The 26663-nt window shown below is 57.8% G+C and overlaps 2 protein-coding genes across 3 annotated transcripts; one reads left to right on the forward strand and one right to left on the reverse strand.

The window, feature by feature from the left end:
- The first annotated feature begins 10781 nt into the window (after positions 1-10781).
- Positions 10782-14029, forward strand: ZNF784 (zinc finger protein 784). Its single transcript, XM_004776984.3, has 2 exons — positions 10782-10900; positions 12099-14029. The coding sequence occupies exons 1-2, from the start codon at positions 10799-10801 to the stop codon at positions 12999-13001; spliced, it is 1005 nt and encodes a 334-aa protein (XP_004777041.2). The 5' UTR covers positions 10782-10798; the 3' UTR covers positions 13002-14029.
- A 2157-nt stretch (positions 14030-16186) lies between these two features.
- ZNF865 (zinc finger protein 865) lies at positions 16187-26520 on the reverse strand. Of its 2 annotated transcripts, XM_045076903.1 has the most exons (3): positions 25651-26520; positions 22215-22282; positions 16187-19696 (listed from the first exon to the last, which is right to left on the reverse strand). In XM_045076903.1, exon 3 carries the CDS (start codon positions 19667-19669, stop codon positions 16499-16501), a length of 3171 nt encoding a protein of 1056 aa, XP_044932838.1. In that variant the 5' UTR covers positions 19670-19696; positions 22215-22282; positions 25651-26520; the 3' UTR covers positions 16187-16498. The 2 variants fall into 2 exon arrangements, with proteins under 2 accessions (XP_044932838.1, XP_044932837.1); XM_045076902.1 differs by lacking the exon at positions 22215-22282 and having other exon boundaries at positions 25651-26519.
- Between the last annotated feature and the right edge of the window lie 143 nt (positions 26521-26663).

Below are 26663 nucleotides of genomic sequence, written 5' to 3' on the forward strand. Positions count from 1 at the left end.
GAGCTCCGAGCGGGTGATGCCGTGGCTCCCGGTGCATGCAGGGATCATTGGGGGCAGTGAGGGTGGGCGCTCTGACCCGTGGACCTCCTCCCTGCACATGAGCACCCCGGCCACTGGGAGGGGTCCGAGACCGCCAGTGGGGCGCTGGGGCAGGCGGGGCCGCCAAGGGGCCCCGGACCCAGGCGGGAAGAGCCCGGGCAGGACTACCTCCGGGCGCCCAGCCCCAGTCCCCGCGGTGAGCTCCAGGGACCGCCCCTTGCAGCCTGGCCGCCACTGCCAAACAGCGGTTCCGGCGCCACAGGGGTACCGACAGCAAAATCAGAAGGGGCTGGCCGTTTCTCGGTGTCCACATAGGAAAGACAGGCCGGAACGACCACCGCCCTGTGACAGCAAAGTAAACCCGGTCTTAACAGTTAATACATCCCCCGGCGGTCGGTGGTGTCCCAGGGCCAGGTACCCTGCTGCCAGGCCCTCTGTGGGCCAGGGTCCTGAAGTCAATGATGCCCGGATCCAGCGCAGGAAAGGAGCCTGAGGCCCAAGGACAGGAGGAGAGCAAACCCGGGGGAGGGTATTCGCGGAGGGCGGGAGCAGCCTCCGTTGATGAAAGGTAAGCCAGGGGCATCCCTGAATCCAGGCGGGCAGCTACAGGAGGAAGACCTGCGTGGGTGGTGACCGAAGGACTTCCCTGCGTCCCCACGTCCCCCTCCACCCGCTACCCCCTAACCCGCCGGCCGACGCGGCGCCCCACGAGCCGGAAGCTGGACTGGCCGACTTCGCCGCCGCCCCGCGCTCCCCCGCTCGCACGGCCTCCGGCGTCCACCACTCGCTCAGCGGTGCGCACTGAGACCCTCCGCCGTCCCCCGGACCCCGCACGACGCCGCGGGGCGCGGAGGATGCGGCTACCCCCGGCCCCCTGACCCCTCCGCGCGCCCCGCCGCAGAGCAGCCGCCGGCCCGCAGACCGCAAGCCTGTCCAGCAACACCGGGCGTCTGCACCCCTCCCGCCCCGCGTACCCCCTCCGCACAGCCGCGCCGCTGTCCGCCCCGCCCATGCCCCCGACGGTCGTCCGGCCCGCGCCCAGTCCCCGGGCGCTCAGCCCGCGGGAGCCTCGCCTCAGACTCTCCGCAGAGCACTCCCCCTCGGCGCGGGGTCCTTCAGCTTCCGGCCCGTGACTCCGGACACGGCTCTATCTGTCCGTGCGGCCGCCCGGTCGCTGCCGCCAGGGCCTCAGAAGGAAGGTCTTCTGGGAACCCTACAGGGGCCAAGACCCCGACCGGAAAGGAAGGGGGAGCGTTCACGTGAAGGCATTCCGGGGGGGAAACACACACCCTCATAAGAAGGGTTCCAGGAACCTGTGTTCCACTGGGCGGACGTGAGGGTCTCCTTCAGGGCATCCGCCAGGGAAAAAAGAGTGAGCAAACCAGAGCGAAGCAGCTGTGCCTGCCTTCCCTTCACAGGTGACAAATTGTATTTTTAAGGGACACCTGCTGCAGCAAGGAGCTCTCCTGGGCCTCGTGGGGGCGACAAAGACCAAAATATTGAATTCTCACCCCAGGGAGCCCTCGCGAGGGGTGACAACCAGAACAGAAGCATCACCAAAGTCTCCTATGCAGGGGACGCGGGAACTTCAAAGGACAAGGTCTCCAGGATCCCAGAGCCAGGACGGCGACGCAGAGCTGGGTCTCGGCTGTTTCTCCCGTTATGTTCTCTTTAGGGAAACCGTGCTGGGGCCCCTGAGAGTTACAAGGCGTAGAACTGGAAAGTTCATGCTTAAAACGAGGGCGCGACCTCGGGGAAAGAGCGCCGGAGCGCCCCGCAGCCGGGCGGCTCCTACGGCGGGAGTGATAGGTCTGGGGCCGGCCGCTCCGCGCTGATGATCGTGCTGCCGGGAGAAACCAGGCGGCGGGAGCCACACTCCCCGCTAACGGTCCGGCCGGGCTGGGCCTCCATCAGGAGCTTACGGCAAACTGCAGATTTTAATGAAGCCGTTTAGAAAGGACAGGGTCGCAGTCTAATCTCCCAACAGTCAGACCCCAAGTCTGTCCAGGTGAATCTGGGAAGTGTCCTGGTGATGAGGGCGCAGGAGGCTGGCTGAGGACAAAGCAAAAGCTGGCGCCTTACACCCCCTCTTCACCCGCTCTCCTCCATATGTGTAGCATTCCTCAGGCACCCCTGACTGCCATAAAACGATAAATAGTTAACTTGCAGGGATCGCAATCCTGCAGAACAGGAATCTCCCTTGCTCTACAGATGTCCTAGAGATCTACAAACAGGGAGGTTACCTTATCAATAGCACAAATTTCCAGAGGCAAATAACTCTCAGTTCCTGAAGCCCTAATGTCTTCCTCCCCACCATAAACTGGAGGAGGCTGAGGTAGAAGGGAATGTAAATGATAGCAGGATCATAACACCCCACCAAGAATCTCCCAATTATCTTGATGTTAATGCCTGACCTAAAGACGACATTGATCAGGCCATAAGGGCAAGGCCTCCCCCCAGCACCTTGTAGGCCCTCCCTAACATGTGAAAACTCTGTTGAAATCTCCCATCCCTTCACCATCTCCCGCCAACCGCAAGGTATATAACATGCCTACACTCACAACCCGGGGCAGCAGCTCTTCCTGCCCACGGGTCCTGTCCCCGTGCTTTAATAAACCACCATTTTGCACCAAAGATGTCTTAAGAATTCTTTCCTTAGTCGTCAGCTCCGAACCTCACCCCACCGAACCTGACTTAGGTTCTGGGACTTCATGACTGGGACACCGTGCTCATTTGGTGACTCTGTTGCTCCACTTGTCATATAGACACCATCATTCTGGGTGTTTTTTTTTTATATCAGATGTAAATTACCCAAAGTAACAGATGAGTGAATTTTTACTTATATACACAGTAATATAACCAGCATCCTGAAGAGCTCCCCCAAGTGCTTCCTGCTGATCATTAACCCAGGGCAAGCCTAACCACATTGACTTCAACTCCCAAACATGACGTTGGCTTGTTTTTAAACCTCACATAAAAATAAATAAATAAATAAATAAATCTCACATAAATTATACACACACGCACAGTTATAATTAATATGTATGTATATATATATATTTATTTATTTATTAAAAGATTTTATTTGTCAGAGAGCGCGCTTCTCTCCTGAAACATCTGGCCCATTTTTAAGTGGAAGGATCTCTCTCGATGGCAGGGAGGAGGCTTGGTGGGCTGAAGAAACCTAGGTCAGGAAAAGCTCAACAATGTGTTCTCTTGGCACAACATCCCCAGTCCACTGCACTCCCATCATAGAACACCAGACCCCAGGTAGGAGAAATGTGTTTCTCACAGTTGTGGAGGCTGGGAAGGCTATGGTCAAGATGCCAGCGGATTCAGTGTCCAGATTCACAAACCGCACCTTCTCTCTGTTGTCCCCACACGGAAGGGGCAAGGGAGGTCTCTGGGGTCTGTTTTATAAGAGCACTAAACCCATTCATGGAGCCTCCCCCCTCATGGTCTAATCCATTCCCAAAGGCCCCATCTCCTAATACTGTCACATTGGGGATTAGGTTTCAACATATGAATCAGAGGTGGGGGGGAGGGGGAGACACATTCTGTCTGTGGAAGCAGCGAAGCAGGCACACGTGCAGTCTTCACCCCAGCACCTGGGGCTCTGACAGTGAATATGGTCAGACACTGCTCCGTCTACATCCACCAACTTAACGCACGTACCAAGAATCTGGAAAGCAGCTGTGGTACAAAGGGCAAGAAAACAAAGCTGATGGATGAAGCGGGTGCTTCCAGGGGCCCAGCGGAGTTCAAGTCCCAGTGGGAGGTACTGCGGGACCTGAAGGGAAAGGCAGCCCGGTGAACCTGAAGACACCGGAGCTCCACGAGGACGTAGGGAAACCGGAGCCGTTAGACATCACTGGTGGGAACAAAGAATGGTGCATTTCCTCCCTAAGTTAAAGATGACAATTTACCAGGTGGCCCAGCAGTTCCATTTCCTGAGGGATACTCAACAAAACTGAAAACACGGGTTTATACAAAACCTTTAAGCCTGAGTGTTCAGAGCAGCATTATTCCTAAGAGCGAAAACATGGAAAGAAACCAAATGCCCACCAGGGCTTGAGAAGTGGATGAATCCTAGGCGGTGGATCCATTGCATGGGACACACGGAGCCAAGACGCACCCAGCCTAGAGAACCACCATCCTTCACGCAGCCGGGGACAGTGCTGGCGGGGGACATCAACAGGTCCTAGCTTGAGGGACTTGCGGACTACACGCTGCACCTCGCGGGAGGGTTCTGAGCTTGGCAGGGACACCACCGTGTGAGGGCTTTGGGATTCCTCTGAAACTAGTGGCTTGGGGTCAGCAAGAGGAGCTGAAGGCAGGCAGGAGTCAGAGGATGCTTTCTGGAGGAATTTAGTGGGGAAAAAACCAGCCGCATTCCCTGCAAAAGGTTACTCTGAGCCCGTCCTAGCAACCCGAGGTATGAAATGCTCATGGGCCAGGGTACAAAGTAGTCACAGAGGGGGTCGGGGGCTTGGTGGGCACCGCTCCACGAAGGGCTTCAGTCCTGGGTCAAGAGGGAGCCATGGAAGGACAAGGTCAGGCCTGCGTTTCAGAAAGATCCGCTGTGCAGGCGGGCTGGTGGGGGCCGAGGGGCCGAGGGAGGGGACCGGCGCTGCAACGCGGGCCTGAGAAAGAATGAGGTCCGAGCTCGGGAAGATGGGCATCGCAACCATGCTCGTTTGCAGGGGGGAAACTGAGGCTCCGAGAGGGAGCTCAAACCGAAAAAATACGCCGCATCCCTCCAGCCAGGAGTCAGTCCCGCCGCAGCTTCCGTGCGGCCTTCGGAGGCCAGGTCCCTTTCCCACACCCCCTTTCTTCCGCCCCGCCCACCGCGGCCCTTCCTGCCTCCGCTGGCCTCTCTATGATTGGTGTTTTTGTGTGTGTGGTTTTTTGTTGGTTTGTTTTTTGTTTTTATTCTCCTCCCACCCTTCCACACACAAACATCTCCTCCCTGTTCCTCGTTTCCTTCCCGGCCCGGCTGCTCTATCCGCCGCCACCGTCTCTATGGTTCTCCCCTCTCGGCCGCTCACACGGTGCTGGCTCTTTCTCGAAGTAACTCTGTCCGGGCCGTCGGCCTCTCGCGCCGGTCCGAGCCGAGCTGGGCCGGCCTCTTTGGTCCGGCCCGGCGGAAGCGGCGGCCACTGGCAGAGCGCCCGTAAGGAAGTCCCGGGCAAGGAGGTACCGCGACCTCCAGTGAGAGACCCTGGGGAAGAGGTACGCCGTCCGGGCCCTCGGGGAAAACGCTCCGGCCGGAAACACGCGGCCCCGAGAAGAAGGGTCCGCTTCCCGCTCGGGCCTCCCCGCGCCGCGAGGAGCTGGGATCCCAGAAAGATGGCAGGTCACAGGGGGAGGAGGAGGCAGATCCTCGGGGAGGCCTGCGGGGCCCTCCCAGTCGGCTCCTGCCAGTCACTTAAGAGGGGGAAGAGGATGGAGCCGGGTCAGGCCCGAAACTCCTGAAAATATTACGTCCACTTGCAAGCGTGGGGTGGCGCGGCCGCAGTCACCTTTCAGGTCTTGCGGCTGGTGGGACTCGATCTCGTCGCACGTGCGCACCTCGTTCCATCTGTGAAACGCCGCACTCGCCGCTGTGTGAGGCGCGGCCCGCAACCCGGGGTCGGCGCTGCAGCCCCACTCCGCGGACGCTGGTCACTGCGGGCAGCGGGCTCGTTCGCAGACCCGTCAGGGAGGGAGGGTCGTCGGCTCCCGGAGTGCGGCCGCCCGGCCGGACCCCTGCAACCAGGGTCACCCGCGGCTCGCTCGTTCGCAGGCTTCATTTATCGAGTGTTCCTGGGAACCGGCAGCGCTCCAGACGCCGGTGTGGGTGCCGCAGGGGCAGCGGGAAGTGAGGCCGTCCTGGTCGCCACCTTTACTTTTTTCTTTCTTTCTTTTTTTTTTTTTTTTTTTAAGATTTTATTTACTTATTTGAGAGGGACACGTGCAGGGGGAGGGGCAGAGGCGGAGGAGGAAGCAATGCGAGGCTCGATCCTAGGACCCTGAGATAATGACCGGAGCCGAAGGCAGAGGCTTAACCCACGGAGCCACCCAGGCGCCCCTCGTCTCTGCCTTTAGAGAGCTTAAAGTCGGATGGGAATTTTCCATGGAATTGATGTGAGATTCTTAAAAATCAGATTTTAAAAATCATCCATAGGCTCAAGGGTCCCCTGGCTGGCTTGGTGGGAAGAGTGTGCGGCTCCGGATCTCGGGGTCAGGAGTTCCAGGTCCACACTGCCGCGGAGATTACTTCATTAAGAAACAAACAAGTGGACATCATCTGCAGGCTCCCCCAACCCCGCGCTTTATTATGGAAATTTACAACCAAAGAGAAAAGGTGTAAGAACTGCACAGTGAACATCATGTGCCTATCTTACAGGCGTGTCAGTTTAAAATGTCAGCTACAGTTTGATCCTGAAAGATCATGTTCGGCACATTCTTTTTTGTAACAGCTTCATTGAGCTATAACTCACATACCATATTATGTACCCATTTCACTGATGACTCAATGGTTTTCAGTATATTTACAGATATGTGCGGCCATCAGCACAATTTTAGAACATTTCATCACATCAAAAATAACATTGTACCCTCTAGCTGTCACTCCTCTCATCCCTCAACCGCACTCCACCCATCTGCTGGCCCTTAAGGGACCACGAATCTGCATTTTTTAAAAGATTGTATTCATTTATCTGTCAGTGCGCACAAGCAGGGGGAGCGGCAGGCAGAGGGAGAAGCACTCCTCATTGAGCAAGGGCTCCTTTGCAGGAGTCCATCCCAGGACCCTGGGCTCATGCCCTGAGCCAAAGGATGAAGCCCAACCAACCGAACCACCCCAGGCATCCCTCTACTTTCTGTCTCTGTAAATTTCCCTGTTCTGGATAGCTTGCCTGAATGGAATAATAAAATGTGTAGGGTTTTGTGTCTGGTTTTTCTCACCGAGCATAATGTTTTCAAGGTTCATTCATGTTTTAGTATGTATCAGTACTTCATTCCTTTTTGTGGAATAAAGATTAAAAATCTATCTTATTGATAATATATATCCATATATTAATTTCCACATAAGTATATTACATGTTTTTTACCCGTTCATGAGTTGATGGACATTTGCATTGTTTCCAGCTTTGGCTACTATGAATAATGGTGTAAACAAATGGTAAGCATTTGTTTACAAATTTTTGTGTGGACAAATGTTCTCCTTTCCCTTGGAAACCTCCCTGGGAGTGGAATTGCTGGGTCCTATGGTAACCCTAACAGCCAATCATTTAAGAAGCAGGAGATCCAGCCCACCAAGGTTAAGTGATGTGCTCACAGCAGGGACAGAAAGAAGGAAGACTAGATCCCACGTCTTCCGACTCCAAATCCAGGGCTCTTTCTGCCATTTTATAGCGGGTCCATGTAGCCAAACTCTAGCATCAGATTCTGAAATATCGGCTGCTAATGTAGTGCCAGCCCACGAGGGACCCAGGCAGACAGGGGAAAAGGCAAGGAGTCCACATCTGTTAAGCGCCAGCTGGTTCCAGGAATTCTGCTGGACCCACAGCATTCTCCATGTGCTGTTCTCAGTACAGTCCCACCAAGTAGAATCATGCTGGCCACTTTGTGGATAGCAGCTGGGGACTGAGAAGACACATCTTGCCCAAAGTTGCATAGCAAGTGAGTCAATGAATCCGAATCCACGGTTGTCTGACTTGAAAGTTTGTGGTCACTCCGCTGAACTAGGTCTCCTCTGCAAATAGTTGTCTCTACCTCTCATACCCAAATTCTTCTACCTGTGTTATCTAAGCTACTCATTCATTCACTCCTTTGTTCATTGACCTGACATTCGCTGAAGCCTTCTGAGGATGCAGAGCTGACATGGACCCGGCCCACAGACAAGAGAACAGAGGATGAGCTCTATGCTAGATACGGGATCCTGAATTATCTCACTTAATAGAAGGAACTTCAATGAAAAAACCATGTCACACCCGCCAGATCGGCAAAAAATGAAATTGGACTATTGAAGATTAATAACGACTTCAAGCAATAGGAGCTCCCACTCACGGCTGGTGGAAGTGGAAGTTAGTAATCATTACAGCTGATCCTAGTGCCTACGTCACACTTCGCATAGAGCGGCTCCTTAATCACCCTAGCACCTAGCACTTAACGGTGTTAAGTAAGTACTATTATCTTTGCTCTACAAATGAGAAAACAGAAAGGGCTACCTTTCTTATTAGCCACGGCAGGTATCTACAGTGCCTAGATCTCCTGACACTTTGGGGGGCCCATGAGAAATATTTTAATTTTGAAATCTTAAATGCACTTTTTGAAATGAAAGAGCCACAAAGGGCAGAAATCCCGGGGCCGGTGAAAGCACTAGAGACGGTGAGTGGTGAAATAATTTACTCAAGAGGGGTGTGTGGGGGGGGAGGTTCAGGCTGTTGAGTGTCCAACTCTGAATTTCAGCTCAGGTCATGATCCCAGGGTCCTGGAATTGAGCCCCGCATTGGGCTCCTTGCTCGGTGGGAAGTCTGCTTCTCCCTCTCCCTCTATGTGTGTTCCTTCTCTTGCTTGGTCTCTCTGACAAATAAATAAATAAATAAAATCTTCAAAAAAAAATAAAAAGCAATTAAATAATACAGGTGGGAGTTGAAGATGTCAAATAGTTTTTGACCAAGCAATTCAACTTCCAGTGATACAATACAGAGAAAGCTCTCTTTAGGGTTCGAGGAGACATGAGCAAGAATACTCCTGGCAGTACTGTTTGCAATAATAAAAAACTGGAGCCAACCCAATGCCCACCAAGAGGAGAATGAAAACATGTAATGGGACATAATCATAGTGGGGTATTATGCCGGCATTGACATCAGCAGTTGCTAGACTAGAAGTATCGATGTACACAAAAATAAAAAGGGGAGGAGAAAACAGAGAATGTTAGACTGAAATTATATCACTAGAAAAATTTTTAAGTTTTTTTTAAAAGATTTTATTTATTTGGCAAAGAGATCACAAGTAGGCAAGGTGGGGGGAAGCAGGCTCCCTGCTGAGTAGAGAGCCCTACATGGGGCTCAATCCTAGGACCCTGAGATCATGACCTGAGCCGAAGGCAGAGGCTTAACCCACTGAGCCACCCAGGTGGCACTAGAAAAATTTTAAGGTTCAGTTTTTTGTTTTTGTTTTTGTTTTATCTCTACAACCAATGTGGGACTTGAACTTAGGGGCCCAAGATCAGGAGTTACACGCTCTTCTGACTGAGTCAGCCAGGCACTCCTAATTGATTAGAAAAACAATTATTTCCTTAAAGGTTTTGTTTATTTACTAGAGAGACAGAGCACGAGCAGAGGGGAAGGGCAGAGGGAGAGGGAGAAGCTGACTCCCTGTTGAGCACAGGGCTGGGTCCCAGGACCCGGGATCATGACGTGAGCCCTCAGGCGCCCTTATTACAAAAAGTTTACAGCATACACAACAACATCACACTTGGTTTACGCAGGGAATAAGGAAGACATGCCTAGGAACGACGAACAGAAGATACAAAGTCTAACCTCGGGGGAGGGCGGGGAAAGGGGTGCCGGGGCGCAGGGTGGATCGTATCTGCAGTGTCGTGTCTTTTAAGCTTATTAGCGGCAGCTGTTTGTATTACTGGACCCTTTTCATACAAAAACCGTTTCTGAGGAGTGTCAGTAGGGGCGGGTGAGGACAGGCCCCATCTGCGTAGTCGAGACAGAACCCGGTGCACCAGGGGCGCCGGTGGCTCAGCCCACGAAGCGGCGGCCTTCAGCTCGGGGTGCCGGTATCGAGTCATACCTTCTGCTCAGCGAAGCCCCTACTTCTCGCTCTCCCTCCGCCTGCCCTTCTGTCAAATAAATTAATTAATAATAATTTAAAAAAATAGCTGACGCCCCCAGTAGTACCAGCACGGTGGCTCGCGGCTCGGGAGAATCAAGCCTTCCCTGACGCTACACAACCGCTACGCGTCCCCGGAGGCCGGCACCAGGCCGGCTCACCGCGGCCGCTCTGGAGGTCGGGCGGCCGCAAACCGCCGGGGCCAGCGGATCCCACGCGGGGACGGGCGCGGGGAGCTGGCGAAGGGCCCGCAGGCTCCCCCGCGAGCTGAAGGGGACGCGGCTTGCTGCCCCGGACGGTCCCGGGGCCAAGGTGAAGCACAGGCCGGCCAGCTGCCAGAGACGGCCGCGCTACCGCGCCCCGGGGAAGGAGCAGCGGCAGGTTCCAGCGCGCTGCCCGGCCGTCTCCAGCGACCCCGACGCGGCCGCAGAGGCGCCCCGTACCCCTCTTCTCACGGCCGCCCGGTTTTACACCCGACACCGCGGGCACGTGGCCGGAGCGTAGATGGGCTCTCCATGCCGCACCGCCCTGAGCTGTGCGCGCTCAGCCGCGGGGCCGCGTCTGGCCCAGTACCTGCCGTGGAAGCCCCCACGCCGGCCACCTTCGCATGACCCCCCGGGGGCGGTGACAAGACCGTGTGGGGGTAACGCGAGCGAGGCTCCGGCGGGAGTCGGCAGACGGCAACGGCCTGTGGATGCTGGTGAGCGGGGGGTGGGGGGGACAACACGAATCCGGCCTGGCCGGGGCCACCTCCACGCCCCACACGAGCTCCGCGGTCGTCAGCGGACAAGTGGGAAGAAACTCGGCCCTCCCCTCTGGCTGGTGGGGCGCGGCCGCCGCAGGGCCACGCCCCTGCCCGCCCGTGTGCGCCTGCGCAGCGCCACTGACGGCGGCCCGAGCCCCGCCCCCTCCCGCAGCTACCACGGGCATGGGGGCGGGGCCTGAGCACAAGATGGCTGCCGCGCGCCCGGATCCCCCGAGTCCGAGCTCAGCGGCCCCGGAGCCGCGATCCCCGGAGACGCCGGACGTGGTGCGGGCGGGGAAGGGGCCTCGGCCGGGAACTCGAGGCGGGAGGAAGTCTCAGGGCAGGGGGCGGGGCAGGGGCGGGGCCTACAAGGGCTGGGCGGGAGAGGTATTTAGGGCTCAGGGTCTGGGGGCGGTGCTTCTCGGGGTGGGCGAGGGGCGTGGCATAAGGAGGAGCCTATGAGAATGGAGGGCGGGGCCTGTTGGGGGCGGGGCCATAGGGGGGGTTGGGTGGAATTTCTGGGCGGGAGATGAGTCCAGGGAGAGATCTGAGATTGCGTTTGTGTAATGAGGGGGCGGGACCTCCCGAGGGGCGGGGTCTCAGACATTCTGGGGCTAGTGGACTTGGGTGGAAGATTGGGAAGGTGACCCTGAACGGCAAGGGTGGGTAGTTACGGTCGCAAGACCCACGTTGGAGTGATTCTGCCAAGAGTCTGAGTGACGTGTCCCGAATGCCTAAGGGAAGATTTTAGGGGGGAGGGATGACTGCTCCAGGTGACTTTGGAACTTTCCCCACTCAGGACTGGAGAGTAACAACAAACATTTCCTGAGCTCCTACTTCAACTCAGTAGGTAGGGAGGTGAACCAAGCAGATAAGGACTGTATTCTCTTGGAGTTCACAGTCTAGAGGAGAGTCAATAAGATATTTATTGTGTTACATGCTTTAAAGGAAATAGTGAGCTGATGGAGTCAGGGAGGTAAGGGGGGCTAAATTTAGATGAGAGAAGTCAGCTGTGTGCCGGCTTATATTTACACAGGGGTCAGAGAAAAGCGGCAGCCAGATCATGATGGGTATTATGATGACAGTTTTGGATCTTAAGTGCAGTTGAAGCCAATGGGAGGGTTTTGAGTGGGAAAATGATCCAATTTCCATTTTCAAAAGGTCATTCAGGCTGCTTTGGGGAGAGAGCAGGCATAGAAACAGGGGTTCTGCTCAGGAGGCTTTTTCAGTTGTCAAGCCAAGAAATAACTGGCTTCTAACTGGGGTAGAAGAGGGAAATGGCTGCATTTGTGATGTGCTTGGGATAGGTGTTGAAGTCTTGAGAGAGATACTGCAGAATCCCAGAGGATGGAGGGCAGGATCTGGAAGTTGAGGGGCCCAGTATGCTACAAAGGAGATGGGTGTTTAATAAGTGGGGCATGTTGGGGAGGCCCTGTGGGAGAGTCCACAGACTCCTGGTTTTTTCTCCACCCCACCCCCCCAGGTCCTGGTGCCTGATGATGGCCGCCCCACCACACCCCCGAGTGACCTCATCGAGATCCAGGTGGTGAAGGTGACAGACACCACGCTGGTGCCTGAGCCCCCGGAGCCAGGTTCCCTCCACTGTGCCTTGTGCCCAGCTGCCTTCCGGCTGGTCTCTGAGCTTCTGTTCCATGAACATGGCCATCTGGCAGGGGCGGAGGGCGGTGGGCAGGGTGGGGACCCCAGCCGGTGTCATGTGTGTGGCCACAGCTGTCCGGGCCCCGCCAGCCTCCGTGCCCACTACAGCCTGCACACAGGGGAGCGGCCCTACCGCTGCCCCCTCTGCCCTCGGGCCTTCAAGGCCCTGGCACCTCTGCTGCGGCACCAGCACCGACACGGGGTGGAGCCAAGGACCTCTCAGAGGCCTCTGGAGGTGGCTGCGTCTCGAGAACAGAGACCCGGGGTGCCCCAGGAGCGGTCGGAGGTGGTGATGGCGGCGGCAGCTGCCGGCGCTGCGGTGGGGAAGCCTTTCGCTTGCAGGTTCTGCGCCAAGCCTTTCCGCCGCTCCTCTGACATGCGCGACCACGAGCGGGTGCACACGGGCGAGCGGCCCTACCACTGCGGCATCTGCGGCAAGGGCTTCACGCAGTCCTCGGTGCTGAGTGGCCACGCGCGCATCCACACGGGGGAGCGCCCCTTCCGCTGCGCCCTGTGCGATCGCACTTTCAACAACTCCTCTAACTTCCGCAAGCACCAGCGCACCCACTTCCACGGGCCGGGCCCAGGGTTGGGGGTGGGGGACTCTGGCAGCCAGCAGGCCACAGGGGCCGAGGGGCCAGGGAGTGGGTGTGGGCGTGGGCCAGGAAACACTCTGGAAGAAGGGCAAGGGGAAGGGGCCAAGGTGAAGGTGGAGGTCGACCAGTAGGCTGGGAGACCAGGGCTGTGGGGGCAATGACACGAGGAGTAGGAGGCAGATTGCAGGGGAGGGGGAGGGTGGACAAGGAGGCAGGAGAGGGGATATTGGGGGAGAAGTGACAAGAGCTAACGGAGATGGCCATGAGCAGCTAGTGCGGGAGAACACAGGGAGACCCAGTTTGGGGAGCCCCACAAACCCAGACAGCACCTCCATGAGACTCAGAAAGGCAGAAACACCACCGGGTGGATGCCCAGCTAAGTATGAGGACCGTGGGCTGGATGTCACTGCCCAATCGGCCTGCTCGTTGGGTGTACTCGTGCAAGACACAGCTTGTCCCCACAGAGCCTGGGCACTATGGAGGGAGCCAGGGTTAAATGGAAGGGGCAGTACCAGGGTCTGCCCTGGTGTCTCTGGGCTAGCCCGTCATCTACAGAACCCTGGACTATCTTGGGGCCTGGGGTGGGCCGGATGGAATCTTTTGCCTACCTCACTGGATTGCACTGAACCTGGGATGCCTACCCACCCTCAGGCAGAAGACGCCCACCAGGTCCTCCGTAAAGAGACTCTGGGATCCCATCACCTCGAAGCTAGAGGGTCCCCATGTCCTAGCCGAGAGCACTCAAGCCTCAAGGATGTAAGCCTGACCGTAAGGATCTTGACTCCAAAAGCTGCTCCCGGCTCCCATGGTGGTCCCTCCTTAACCCACCGACTCTGAAGCCACAAAAAAATTCCGGACAGCAAACAACCACCTAATCTCCCCCTCATAAGGCTTTAGGTTTGGAGCCCATGGCTCCCAGAACTACAAAATAGCCTCAGATTTCTCTGATTTCCTCCACTCCTGATCGGAAGCAAACAGCTTAATGCCTGACCCAAGGCTACCCCCAAGGGCGGGCTGAGAGATGGCAGCATGGTGGGCGGGCCTGTGTATGGTGGGTGTGGGATGAACTGAGTCACTGTGGTGGGCGCGGGAGAGGAGGACCTGGGAGCTGGAGGTGGGGAGCCTCCAGTTCTACTATTAAAGGACTTTCTGAAGGGTCTCTCTCTGTCAGTCTTGTGTTGGAGGGTGGAGGTAGAGGGTCTACACTGTGGTCTTGCCACGAAGAGGGAACTGCAGCCTCTCTCCAAAACTGCTTTCTCATCTTTAGCTCTCTACTCAGAGATGTTATGTGGTTCAGCTGTGGCAGCAGGTTTAGGGAAGCTTGGCAAAATGAAGGGACTCATGTGACCAGTATACCTATCAGAAAAGGAGAGCTCCAGATCGGCACACCTTCCTGCTCACCCAACACCTCCCAGAGGATATCCCTTAGGCAGGTCAGAACACCAGCAGAAGTCAGTTTCCTCCAAAGAAACACCTGCATTTCCTATCATTGGCATCACCACCCAAGCTAGAGACCTGAGCAAGTTCCTGAAGCCTTCCTCGTACACTCATCTAATCCCTATCATCAGTCCTTTCCCACTGTTGGGCCAATTCAGTATCTTTGGAATCTGAACGTTTTCCATCATCAGTACTCTTGTAGGCCAAGCCAACACCGGCCTCCCATTTGGGTGACTACCCAGCAGCACCATCTCCAGTCTCCATATGACAGCCTCATAGACCCACGGCTCCTTGTGGCTTTGAGAAAGGATTCAGGCATAAATGCCTACAGGAGCTGGGTGGCTGGATGCAAGGGGGAAAGCCCAGCGCCGGTGAGGGGACACGGGCCAACGGGCACTTTGGCTCAGAGCTGAGCTTCGAGGTGGGGCAGGAGTTGGTGGGAGATTGGAGAGTGTGTGCTCAATCTGAAGACGACAATGGTTCCCCAGCTTTGGGAGAGTGCAGGCTGGGTTGCTAGATTTTGCAAATTTTTCAGACGTTCCATTAGTTAATTATGCAAAATCTTTTGATTTCCCAACGTTGGCAACTAAGTCAAACTTTATTATTATTTTTTAAATGCATGCGCTAAACGAAGGCTGTCAGTGGTCTGTATCCAGCAGCTGCCGGCCTCCGGCCCTCAGCATCATCCAAGCTTCACTATTTGGAATCCAAAGCCCTTCAGGATCCAGCATCCCATGCCTCAACCTCTCGGGCCACACTCAGCTTTGAGGTTCTCGGTCGGGTTTAGTTAGACACACTAAATCCTCCACCTAGAGTTCTTTGCCCATGTCACCTGGCAGGCTTCTGTGGCTTTTGTTATTGTTCAAGTATCACTTCCTCCTCCAGGAAGCCCCCAGCTCTAAGAAGGTGACTCCTCCATGCTCTCAGTGCCCAGTGATCATTCCATGTGCTTTTTATGGTACTGCCCCTGGGGACGCTGGCACCAGGTGTGTCTCATGCTGGGTCTTCAGCACTAGCCTGCATTGGTCACACTAGGCTGCTGCCCTTGTGGGGGCCAAGCCGGACCCGCCCAGGCAGTGCCCCTGAACCAGCTCTGTCTTCAAGTTTCAGTACCGAGAGCACCGTGAGCCCACACATTCCCAGTTCTCCCACGGATCTGACAGGTGTCCTCAGAGCCGCTTTTTTTTCTAGGACCTCAGCCCCCTCTTCTGACAGATGGGAGAACTAAACGCACATTGAAGGGCACATGGCTGGCTGCTCCAACAATGGCAATGAGGGCTGTGGAAGGGCTTTTGAAGTGCCTCCAAATTATCCTGGAGGGACAGGTGCGGCGGGGGTTCTCTTCCACCTTACTCGAGGGCAAGGAGCATGTCCGGTTTGTGTCCCCAGTGTCCAGTGAAAGACCCAGCCAACAGGGGCCTCGGGAAACGCTGGCCAAGAAAACAACTGCCGAAAACATCTCGAAGGGGAGGAGTCTGGGTACGCTATCGGTTTCTGAGAACAAAACTTACCTGTCTTGTTCATCTCCCTCTGCTCAAGGTGCAGACTACAGCTTGGGTATGATAAATCCTCAGCAATTCCCAGCTGAACGAGGCAAAGCAGAAAGCGTAAGCACGAGGAGGAGGGTGTTTGGGGAATCAAAAACCCTGGGAGACAAAATTTCTCAACCTTCCGTTTGTCAGTGCGTAATCCTCTCCCTGGGATGCAAGAAAGGACTGCAGCAGCCCTGTTGGTAAGATTTATTTTTCTCCGCTCTGTACAAGCCGCGTCTGCCCCCCGCCCCCACCCCCACAATCCAAAGGAGCACCCAGTCCCCTTCTGCCCTCCCGGCTCCGCTCATACTCCACCTTCCAGCCAGATCCCAAAGGAATGAGGAGGGGCAGCTCAGACCCACATCCTCCACCAAAGCTTATTGGGGGACAGAATGAGGAAGGTTACAAAACAGGGGTTGGGCGGAGGATCAAGTTCAGTGGCTGGCAGGGTGAGAGGAGGGCCACACAGGTCCAGGATAGGAGCGATCCAGTCTTGAGTCTGTAGGGCATGGGCCGTAAGGGAGGCTAGTCTGTCTGAAGTCCTGAAGGATGGCCGGGGCAACAGCGAGGAGGGGTAAGAATCTGATCAGCAGCTGGGGAGGGGTGAGTGTGGGAGGGGACATCTGATTGGAGCCGCGAAGGGAATCCCTCCCTCCTGGTCAGGCATCCTTTCCCGCCAAGGTGCCCGCCCCTGCCCCAGGACCCCCCAGGCCCTCTGCTTTGTGGGCCAGCCGGTGTTTCTTGAGGCCGTAGGTGTTGGCGAAGCCCTCGCCACAGGAGGAGCAGCGGAAGGGCCGGCCGCCCTGGTGGGCCGCCAGGTGCTTACGGAAGTAGCCAGGGTCTTTGAAAGCCTTGAGGCAGGCCGGGCAGCGGAGCTCGGGCCGCGGCGGCTCGTGGGCGCGCTGGTGGCGCAGCACCGAGCTCAGGTAGAAGAAGCCCTTCCCGCAGTGCTCGCAGCGGTAGGCGCGCTCCCCCAGGTGCAGCCGCTGGTGCTCCAGCAGGTTGGAGCGGTAGCGGAAGGTCTTGCCGCAGGCGCCGCAGCGCTGGGGCCGGGCCACGGCGTGCAGCCGCCGATGCTCCGCCAGGCTGGAGGACTGCGCGAAGCGCTTGGCGCAGACGCCGCACTTGAAGGCGCGCTCGCCAGTGTGCACCACACGATGCTGCCGCAGGTACCAAGAGCGCAGGAAGCCTCGGCCACACACCCCGCACCGGTAGGGCCGCTGCTCCGTGTGGCAGCGCTGGTGGCGCATCAGCAGGGCCGCCTCCCAGAAGCGCTTGCCACACACCGGGCAGCGGAAGCCCCTCTTCTGCCGGTGGCTGCGGCGATGCAGGAGCAGGTCGTAGGCCCCCGCAAAGCTCTGGCCGCAGAGGCCACAGCCTAGGGTCCGCCGCACCAGGTGCACGTACTTGTGAGTCACCAGGCCCAGGAAATGCTTGAAGCTCTGGCCACACGTGGCACAGCTGAAGCGCTCAGGGCCTGAACTGGCCCCCCCACTGCCCCCAGCCACCGCTGTCCCGCTGGCGTCATCAGCCCCGGACACCCCGGCCAGTGCAGCCACAGCCGCCCCGACCTCTCCCGCCAGGCCATTGTCCAGCACACTGGCCGCATCGGCGCTGCCGGAGCCATCCTGGGGCTGGGGGCCGCCGGGTGCTGGCGGGAGCAGGCGCTCGGGGGCTGCCTGGTGGACCAGCTTGTGCCACATGAGATTCTCAATGAAGCCGAAGGTCTTGCCGCACGCGTCACAGCCATAAGGCTTCTCTGCCATGTGAGCCTCCTTGTGGCTCATCACGTGGAAGAGGTCGGGGAAGTGCTCGCCGCAGTCCGAGCAGGCGTAGCTCAGTGCATCGGCGGCCCCAGCAGAGGTGGCCGAGGCACCTGGCCCACAGGCACCTGGCGTGCCCTGGGTGGCCGGGAGGCCAGCAGCCCCGGCTAGGGCGCAGGGCAGCTGGAGCCGGTGCACCTGGCGGTGGCGGGTGAGGCTCTGTGGGTAGCCAAAGACTTTGCCGCAGAGCTCACACTTGTAGGGCCGCTCACGGGTGTGCACCACGTGGTGCTTGCTCAGGTGGAAGGACTCCCGGAAGCGCTTCCCACACACGGGGCACTGGTGGGGCTTCTCGCCTGTGTGGATGCGCTCGTGGCGCTTCAGAGTCTCGCGCCGCCCAAAGCCCCGTCCGCAGATGCCGCAGCAGAAGGTCTTTCCAGGCACGCTGGCGCCGGAGCCCCCGGCCCCGCTGGTCCCGGCCCCGCCGAGCAACAGCGGGTGCGCCCCCAGCAGCGGGACCGGCACGGCGCCGTAGACCACTGCTGCCGCGGCTGCCGCGGCCTTCTCGCTGTCCGTGGCCTGAGGGTCGGGGGGCAGGAGGTAGGGGCCCGCAGGGAAGGCCGGCGGGGGCTGCGGGACCGAGGCCGCGGCGTCCTTGGGTGCGTCAGGGGCGGCGGGCGGGGCGTGCGCCGCCTTGTGCCGGAGCAGGCTCTGGGGCGCAGAGTAGGATTTGCCGCACAGGTCACAGGGGTACATGGGCCGAGGCCCCGCCGCGCCGGCACCCGCGTGCGCCGCCTGGTGCTTGAGCAGGTAGGCGGCGTCGCGGAAGGCCTTCCCGCAGACGCCGCACGGCAGGCGCAGGAGGTCCGCCGAGTGCGTCTTCACGTGCCGCTTGAGGCTCTCCCTGCGGTTGAAGCTCTTACTGCACACGGAGCAGGAGAAGGGCTTCTCGCCGGTGTGGATGATCTGGTGCTGGTGCAGGTGGCTGGGCTTCTTGAAGACCTTCCAGCAGAGCGGGCAGGCAAACGGGCCCTCGCCGCCCCCCGCCGCGGGAGGGGGCACGCCCACCCCGGCAGGGGCACCGGTCCCTTCCGCAGCAGTGGCGGCCCCAGTTGCAGCTCCAGCGGCAGAGGCGGCAGCGGCTGGGGGCGGCGCGGGCGGGCCGGAGGACACCGGGGTGGGGGCGGCGGTGGGGGGCGCGCCGGCTACTGGCGCGGGCAGGCCCAGCGGCGGGAGTGGTGCCCCCGGCTGCGGCGGCACGTCCTTGTGGCAGCGGCGGTGGCGGATGAGGCTGGAGACGTGGTTGTATGTGCGGCCGCACACGCCGCACTCGTACGGCCGCTCCCCTGAGTGCACCAGCATGTGCTGGACCAGGTGCGAGGACTGCTTGAAGGACTTCTGGCACACACCACACGGGAAGCGTCGCTCCATCAGATACTTGAGCCTGCGGAAGTAGCCCTTGTCGTCCTTGCTCGGGTCGCAGGCTGCCCCCGTGGCAGGTCCCGGTGGGGTCTGGGAGGGGGCTGGAAGAGGCCCTGGTGTGCCGGTGGGGGACGCCAGCCCCGGTGTCACCCCTGGCCCGGAGGCGGGCCCTCCTCGTTTGAGGTTCCCAAAAAGGTGCTGGTGTCCAGAGAGGTCGACGATGCCCCACTGGGGGGCGGGGAAGGCAGCATCAAATAGGGGGGGCGGGGGAGGCCCGAAGGTGGGTGGCAGGGGCGGGTCGGGCTTCTTGGCCTGGGAGGAAGAGGAGGAAGAGGACGACGACGACGACGACGAGGATGACGACGAAGACGGCGCCTCCGCCTTGGGTTTGAAGGTGGACTGGGGCGGGTAGTCGTACTGGGGCGGAGGGGGCTGGGGCGGGGGCTGGGGCGGCGGCCCGGGGGCGCAGGGCAGCGCAGCCACCGCCTTGGCGTGCTCCCCGTAGAGCTCCATGGGCTCAAAGCGCTGGTGGTTGAGGAACTCCAGAAAGTCGAAGGGGTAGCTCTGGAAGTGAACCCCGTCCTCGCCCCCTATGCCGCTGCCCCCACCACCCCCAGCGGCACTGCCTGCTGCGTTTGCCTCCATCTTGGGCGGGGTGGGCGACAGGAGACCCTGCAGAGAAGAGGATGGGGTTGAGCAAACAGGTCCGAGCGCACCAGCTGTGGGCGCTGGAGGAACGTGGCCAAGCGCCGGGGCACACTCCATCTTCCAGCTTTGTCTTTCTCCTGCCCTGTCCCTACACCCCAAAGGGTGGGCTCCTCTGCAGCTGCGTTTCCTCTTTGCTCCTCCTCCCCCATCCCTTCCATTTTCCCCTTGTTTCTGAGGTCTTCACACATTCTTTCTACCTCTCCCTAGCCCCATCCCCAGGGCTCCCTGCAGACCCTCAGCTCCCCACCCCCAATCTCGTTCTCCTGGCATCCCTGGCCTTTGGTCACAGACTGCGGGCAAACTCTCTGGCCTCAGCACTGTGCCCTATCCTCTTCTCCAAAACACACACATGAGCCCTGCCTTCAATCCCCTCAAGTTTTAATTCTATAAAATGATAATAAAAGAAGGTGGCCTCTGGAGCCAGAATGCGAGGCCAACTCTGAGCCCCACCACACCGCAGCTGGGTGACCACAGGCAAGTGTCTGAACCCCTCTGTGCCTGGCTTTCCTCATCTACAAATGAGAGGTGACAAAGCACAAGGCTAATGGGGGCATCCAACCAGCACACCCAGGCATGGCCTTCGGGCGGAAGCTCCAGGCACCACACGGGCCCTGGGAAAGTGGAGGGCATTCTACAGAGACCACTCTCACTGCCGCTAGTGGTGACAGGAAGTCCCAACAAACCAAGACAACAGGAATGAAATCAGTATCGGGGGGCCTGTTCTTTTACTACAAGGTGGGACGTAGAATATGTTTACCTGGAGGAAACAAGTTACAGCAGGAGGACAGGCGGTGAGAGGGAAGGCAGCCTGACACAGCGGAAAATACATGCACCCTGCACCTGGGCAGACCCGCATTCAAGGCCCACTCCTTCCCCATCCACATTTTCTCCATTTCCAAAAGGGGCAGCAATCCCTGAGGCTGCCAGGGACTCAAGGGAGCTCACCTAGGATGTAAGGAAACACTTAGCTTTCAGTCCCCAGTACTATCTGTACCTTCAGGCCATCACACACCTGGGAAGAGCCCGACAGCAGGCGCCCGAGGAGCACAGTTCCTGTCCTCACCCCCCGCGGGGGCAGGGAGGGTACCTGCCTCTCCTGCCATGGCAGTCACTCTCTGGGCACCTCCTCTACCGGACTTTTCATTCCAGATGGCAGCTGTCCATGTCTGCATCCCCTACTCACACCTGAACCTCAGCTCCTACGATTAATTTTAAACCTGAGCCACGCAGGGGCTGGGGAACGCCTCCACCAAGTCCGTGCAGACCCAGTGGAGAGAAGGGCCCCCAATGTGGTATGCTTCGTGGCCATAATCCCTGGCCCCCAGAGGCCTGGCTCTGTGCCCAGCCCACAGAAAGGGTCTGTGGCGACTACCACGGCCAGGGCCCATCAGCCCCCATCCATCCGGTTGGCTCTCTCCCCCAACAGGTGAAAGGTGAGTGTCTCCTCCACTCCCCTCGCCAAGAAGTCGATATTTTTAGCATCTAGCTCTGGGTGTCCTTGGACGAGACTCAACTGCCCATGCCCTTCACACCCCCTCTAGTTCATCTGATCTCCAGAAGGAACAAAGGCAAGGCTGGAGTAGTCGTGGAGGCCTGTGGGTGACACCTAAATCCAGGAGACCAGGCTAGGCAGTCCCGGTGGGCACAGAGCAGGACGCGGTAGAATGGAAGGGGTGGGGAGCCAAGTGTCTTAGGAAAGAAGCCACCGCCTCAGCTCACCTCCCCCCAGAGTACATATTATTAAGAGGCAATGTTGCCTGGGCATTTCCTATAGGTCCAATGTGTTCCAAGCCCACTACACATGCTAACTCAATCTCCACAAACCTGTGAGACTATGACATAGGAACTACTGTTATCCCCATTCGATAATGGGGATATTACACAAAAGCACAGACAAGTCAAGAGACTTGCCCAAGGTCACAGAGCAAGCCTGTGGCTCGACACACCCCCTCCCCTCACAGGGTTGTTTTTCCAGGTTGCTAAGGTGGACAAAGGTGGGGTGCAGCTGTGGGGGCAGGAGCCGTATTTGGGGGTGTTCTCTAGGTTATGAGAGGTTATGCCAGGGGCTGGGAGGGAGGGAAAGGGGGTCACCGTCTCGAACAGATGGAGCAGCGATGTGATGAGACTGTTCCCCAGATCTCAAGGTTCCGACCTGTGCCTGTCTGCTTTGGGCCTCTGCTCAGATGTCACGCCCACCCTGTCCTCCCTAACACTGCGTCTTGCAGCACTTTCCAGCACTGTCCTTGCCGTGACCTGCTGAGTATATTTCCTTCACCTTGTGTTTACCAAAGAGGATGCGGATTTGGCCTGTCTTGTTCACCGCTGTGGCCCCCCAGCACCAAGCACATCACCCAGCACGGCGCGGTTGCTTGGTAAGTATTTGCCGATATGTGGGAACTAAACACACCCTCTGAAGTCACCAGTGGTTCCACAGAGAAATCTCAGGGAACCCCAGGGGAGTAAAAATGAAAACACAACCTACCAAAACTTCGTGAAGATGCAGCTAAAGCAGGGCACAGAGGTAAACTGCTAGCCTCTATTCGTAAACGCCTGTTGAATAAGCGAAAGGAGGAGACTGAGCTGCCTAGAACTCCCTGAGGAAGGGAGGGGGGCAGTTAGCAGAGATGGAGGTGACATGGTGGGGTGGTCCCCAGAAGAGGGAATTCGAAGGGCAGGGATGTTCTAAGGAGCATCCGACCCAAGGGCCAGTGGAAAAATGCCCAAGAGTGGCGGCTGTGAGGAGCAGGTAGTAGTACTGGGGGGCAGAACCACTCAGGCTCACCGTATTTCCACTGGTCAACAGGAGGCATTTCCTCTCCAAGCCCTCAATTAGTGTCTAAGGAGCGGCGAGTCATGGGAGGGTTTTGTGTGGAGAGCGTCATGACTGGGGGTCGGGGGGGGAGCCCCCGCAGTCCTAATCAGAATGGCTATGTTTACTGTTCAACTGGTCTGAGCTGTAGCATCACCCCGAGGCCTCACAGTGATCCTGCACTACAGCTGGGGCCACTTTCTAAGTGGGGAAACTGGCAGGGGGGTGATTTCCCCAAGGTCACGCAATCAGTAAAGGGGAGAGCACGTATTGGATTCCAGGTCTCTCTGATACCAGGACCTGTGGGCCATTCTGTTGCACCAGAGTTAACTTGTGAAAAGTCTAGCCTGTTAATAACAGTAACAGTGACACAAAATGACACGGAACATGAAGTGCTTTCCATGGGCCAAACTGTTCTAAACCCTTTACATATGTTGACTCAGTGAGTCTTTCTGATAACTCAAGAGCATGATTACAGTTATTAACTCTGTTTCACAGAAGAAGAGACTGAGGGCTACAGAGGTCAACAAATCCCCTAAGGTCACCCCAGTAACAGGCTGTAGCAGAGCCAGAAACTGAAGGAATGGGGTTTGAGAGTGTTACCCATGACAGCATGCCATCCTTCACTATTCGCTCTTCGAAACAAGGGGAAGGCCCCCACTCCATCTTATACTAGAAATAGACTCCACCCCACTGCTGTGCCACCTGGCCCCAGAACTAGCCACCAGCATTTACTGAACACCAACAGGCACTGTTACTAGGTGCCTTATGGCTCTTGTCTGAGACTTCATAACAGGTTCATAAGATATTACTCATTTAATAAACAGGAGGACTAAAGCCAAACTTGTCCCTCTCCTGCTCAAACCATGCAGTGACACCCATCTCACTCAAAGTCAAAGTCTTTATGATGACCTGCATAGACTCCACAGCCACCTGGCTGCTCCTCCAATGTGCCAACATTCCTGCCCCAGGGCCCTTGCACAGGCTGTTGCTTCTGCCTGGAATACTCTGATTGTTATTTATACACCTCTCTCTCTCCCCCTCACCTCCTCCACATCTCTGTTCAAATGCTGTCTCCTTGGTGAGGCTCTCCATGACCCCTGTATCCTATCATTCAGACCAACATTCCTGCTCTTCCCAGCCTGCTGCATTTCTGTCTTTCCCTGTCAGCATCACCTAATAAACCAGATATTCTGCTTGACTTGTTGTCGGCCTCCCCCTGGAGAAGGTGGGCTCCCAAGACTGAGAACAATGTCAGTCTCTGAAAATATATGTGAACTAAGTGAATGAATAGGGCTTGGAAAGGAGAACGTGGTTTGTCCAGATATGTGAGCACTGGAAGAATGCAGGACTCACCCCCCCAACCACTTCACTCTTAGTGGGGAGCTGGAAAGAGCAGCCCCTTGGCTGCTTGGCCACTTGGCCGCAGTTGTCCAGGAGGAACGGGGTTCACACACAGCTGTAACTTGTTGGTGTGTGGCATTTTGAAGCAACAGGATGACCATGGGAATCTTTTGAAGGAGGCCTTCTTGCCCTCTCTCCTGCGACTATATCCTGTCTGCTACATTTTCTTCACACAGGTATTTTGTTTTTTAATTGTCCCATGAACTACCATAGGCACTCCACGAGGGCAGGAATTTTTGTCTATTTTGTTCTCTACTGCATCCCTAGCCATTCTGTTGCACCAGAGTGTAAGAGGTCCTCATCAAACACTTGTGGAACAAATGAATGAATGAACAAATGAAGACCAATTTGGGCTTGGTAGAGATGACAAAGGCCAGATAATTGATCACAACGCCCTTACCCCCAAGGCCCTGTGGGATCAAACCCTGTTTCTCCTCGTCCTTCTCTTCTCTGCTCCAACCTCACCGGCCTCACCTGGTGCTCTTTCACTCACCATGATCCCAGCCACCTCAGGGCCTTTGCACTTGCTATTCTGGCTACCTGAAACAGTCCACCCAGATCTTCACATGGCTAAGTCACCTCTGCTAATTCAGGTTTCACCTCTGAAGCAGCCCATTGGGCTCTGGGAGAACCCAGAAAACAGCATTTCTGATTCACTCGTTTTTAACCCTCTCCTCAAACTGTAAACCCACAAAATGAATGACTGTGTGTATCTCTCTCCTTCACCTGTGTATGCCCTGTACCTACAACTCTGAATTCATGTATGAATTAACCAGTCAATCAATGCCTAGGTAGAACAGGTCAGGCCATAGGGAGGCTGGGGGTCTCCTCTAGGTGTCCAGGAAGATGAAATGGAGCTGGGCAAGAAGTGGCAGGCGGAGAGTCCTTAGGGCCAGCGAAAGAGGTGCAGCCTGAGGGACAGCCTCAGTGTGGGGCACTGTTCTGTGGGATCAAGGGCTGAAGACAGGGGCTGCCCCAGGTGGGGGAGGGGAGGGAGGCGGGGCACAAGCATTTCATCCGAGCCTGGGGCCCAACCGGCAGCGATTTCTACCTGAAGGGGGAGAGGATGTGGGTGTGAGAGCAAAACTCTAGAGGGAGCTGTTCTCTGGGGGGCGGGGGGGGGCGGGGGGCGCGGGGCGATGGCAAGGGGTATTCTCAAGTCCTACAGCGGGTGGCGGGGGTGCTGCACAAGGACAAAAAGGCATTCTGGGCTGCAGACCAGAACAGAAAGTATTTTTACACGAGGAGGGGGCGGGCGGGGGGTGCAGGACGCGGGGGCTGTGGTGTGTGCACAGAGATCGGGCAGTCCCGCAGCACAGCACTAGCGCAACCCTCTGGAGGCAGCCGGTGGGGGCTACTAACGGAGGGTGGGAGGGCAGTGCTGGGGCGTTCGGGGGGCTGTCCTGCAGGAGGCAACGACGGGGGGTTATGCACAGGCGAGGTACTGAGAAAGCATTAGTGGGGGCCCTGGCAGCAGTTTCGGGGCTCGCCGCAAACGAGAGCGCTGTGGCAGCTGTCCTGCGTGGGGGCGTTAATGGGGCAGATGTCTGGAGAGGTCTCACGGGCGACCAGTGACTAGGGACCCCTGGCGAGGGCCCAGCGGGAGAGGCACGGACGGGGACGTTCTGCGGACCAGAGCGGGCCAGGGCGGGACCCCCCGCCCCCGTTGCCCCCCGGCCCCCGGGCCACGCGCCCCGTCACTCACCGGCGCAGGGGTCTCCGCCGGGAGGAGGCCGAGGAGGCGGAGGAGGCGCCGCCGCTCCGGGGAGACCCGAGGGCCCGACCGGAAGTGCCGCCCCCTCCCCCTCCCCGGCAGCCCCGCGCCGCCCGCCTGCCCGCCCGCCCGGAAGCGGAAGTCGCGCCCGTCTCCGAGGCGCCGGCGTGGAGGAGCGGAAAGAGGGGGCGGTGGCGGCGACCGGGAAGGGGAACTGCGCCTGCGCACTGGCTCGGGGACGCGGATGGGTATAGCCTAGGCCGCTTCCGGTAGCCGAGCTTAGCAACGTGCGCGTGCGCCCAGAGTGTCCGCCTCCTAGGGCACCGCCCACACGCTCCGGACGTCCGGTGAAGACACGCCTCTCAGCATGCGCCGAGCCACGCCCATTTTCCGGCTTAATTTCTTAAGCCCCACCCACTGCCTCAAAAATCCAATTTCCTCGCCCAGGCGCCCATTGCTTCTCCTGCCCTTCCAGACCTCCGGGTCCCCAAGGGCTGCCCTTCTCCCTCCTCAGCCTCAGCTCTTTCTTCTAAACCACCCTTTCAGAGGTCTTTAGGCTGCACCAAGCCCCCGCGTCAGCCCCGCCCTTCACCCCTAAGCCCCTCAGACTCCGGGGTTTGCCTTCCTTACTCCCTTCGGTACGCCCTTTCGCTCCCCTAGGCCTGAGTAAGTCTTGTCCATCTCTCAGCTCCCGCCTCTCGTAACACCTTGCTCTCCTGAAGTTTCCCCTTGAAACCTCTCCTCTCCTAATAAATCTGACTCATTACTTCTAAATCGCTCCCACCTTCTGCCTGCCAACCCCTAAAGCAATCTGAGCCCCAACCTAGTTCTCCGCACCTTCCCCTAGGCTCCGCCTACAACCCTCACATACTGCCTTCCCCTCGGTCCCAGCCCTGCCTCCTGCTTCCTTAGCCCCGCCCCCTCCTGGCCCCGCCTCTAGCCTTACCAAAGTCGTAGGGTCTGTTCACAGCCCTCAACTCCTTATTTCCTTCCAGTGTCAGGAC

The sequence above is a fragment of the Mustela putorius genome, unplaced genomic scaffold (assembly GCF_011764305.1).
Source record: "Mustela putorius furo isolate JIRA1106 unplaced genomic scaffold, ASM1176430v1.1 tig00000196_pilon_pilon_pilon, whole genome shotgun sequence".
In the NCBI taxonomy this organism is placed as follows: domain Eukaryota; kingdom Metazoa; phylum Chordata; class Mammalia; order Carnivora; family Mustelidae; genus Mustela; species Mustela putorius.

Coding starts and splice junctions, on each gene's coding strand:
- ZNF784 (XM_004776984.3), top strand. CDS start 10,799: ATGGGGGCGGGGCCTGAGCACAAGATGGCTGCCGCGCGCCCGGATCCC. Junction 10,901..12,098: donor CCCCGGAGACGCCGGACGTG/GTGCGGGCGGGG, acceptor CCACCCCCCCAG/GTCCTGGTGCCTGATGATGG.
- ZNF865 (XM_045076903.1), bottom strand. CDS start 19,669: ATGGAGGCAAACGCAGCAGGCAGTGCCGCTGGGGGTGGTGGGGGCAGC.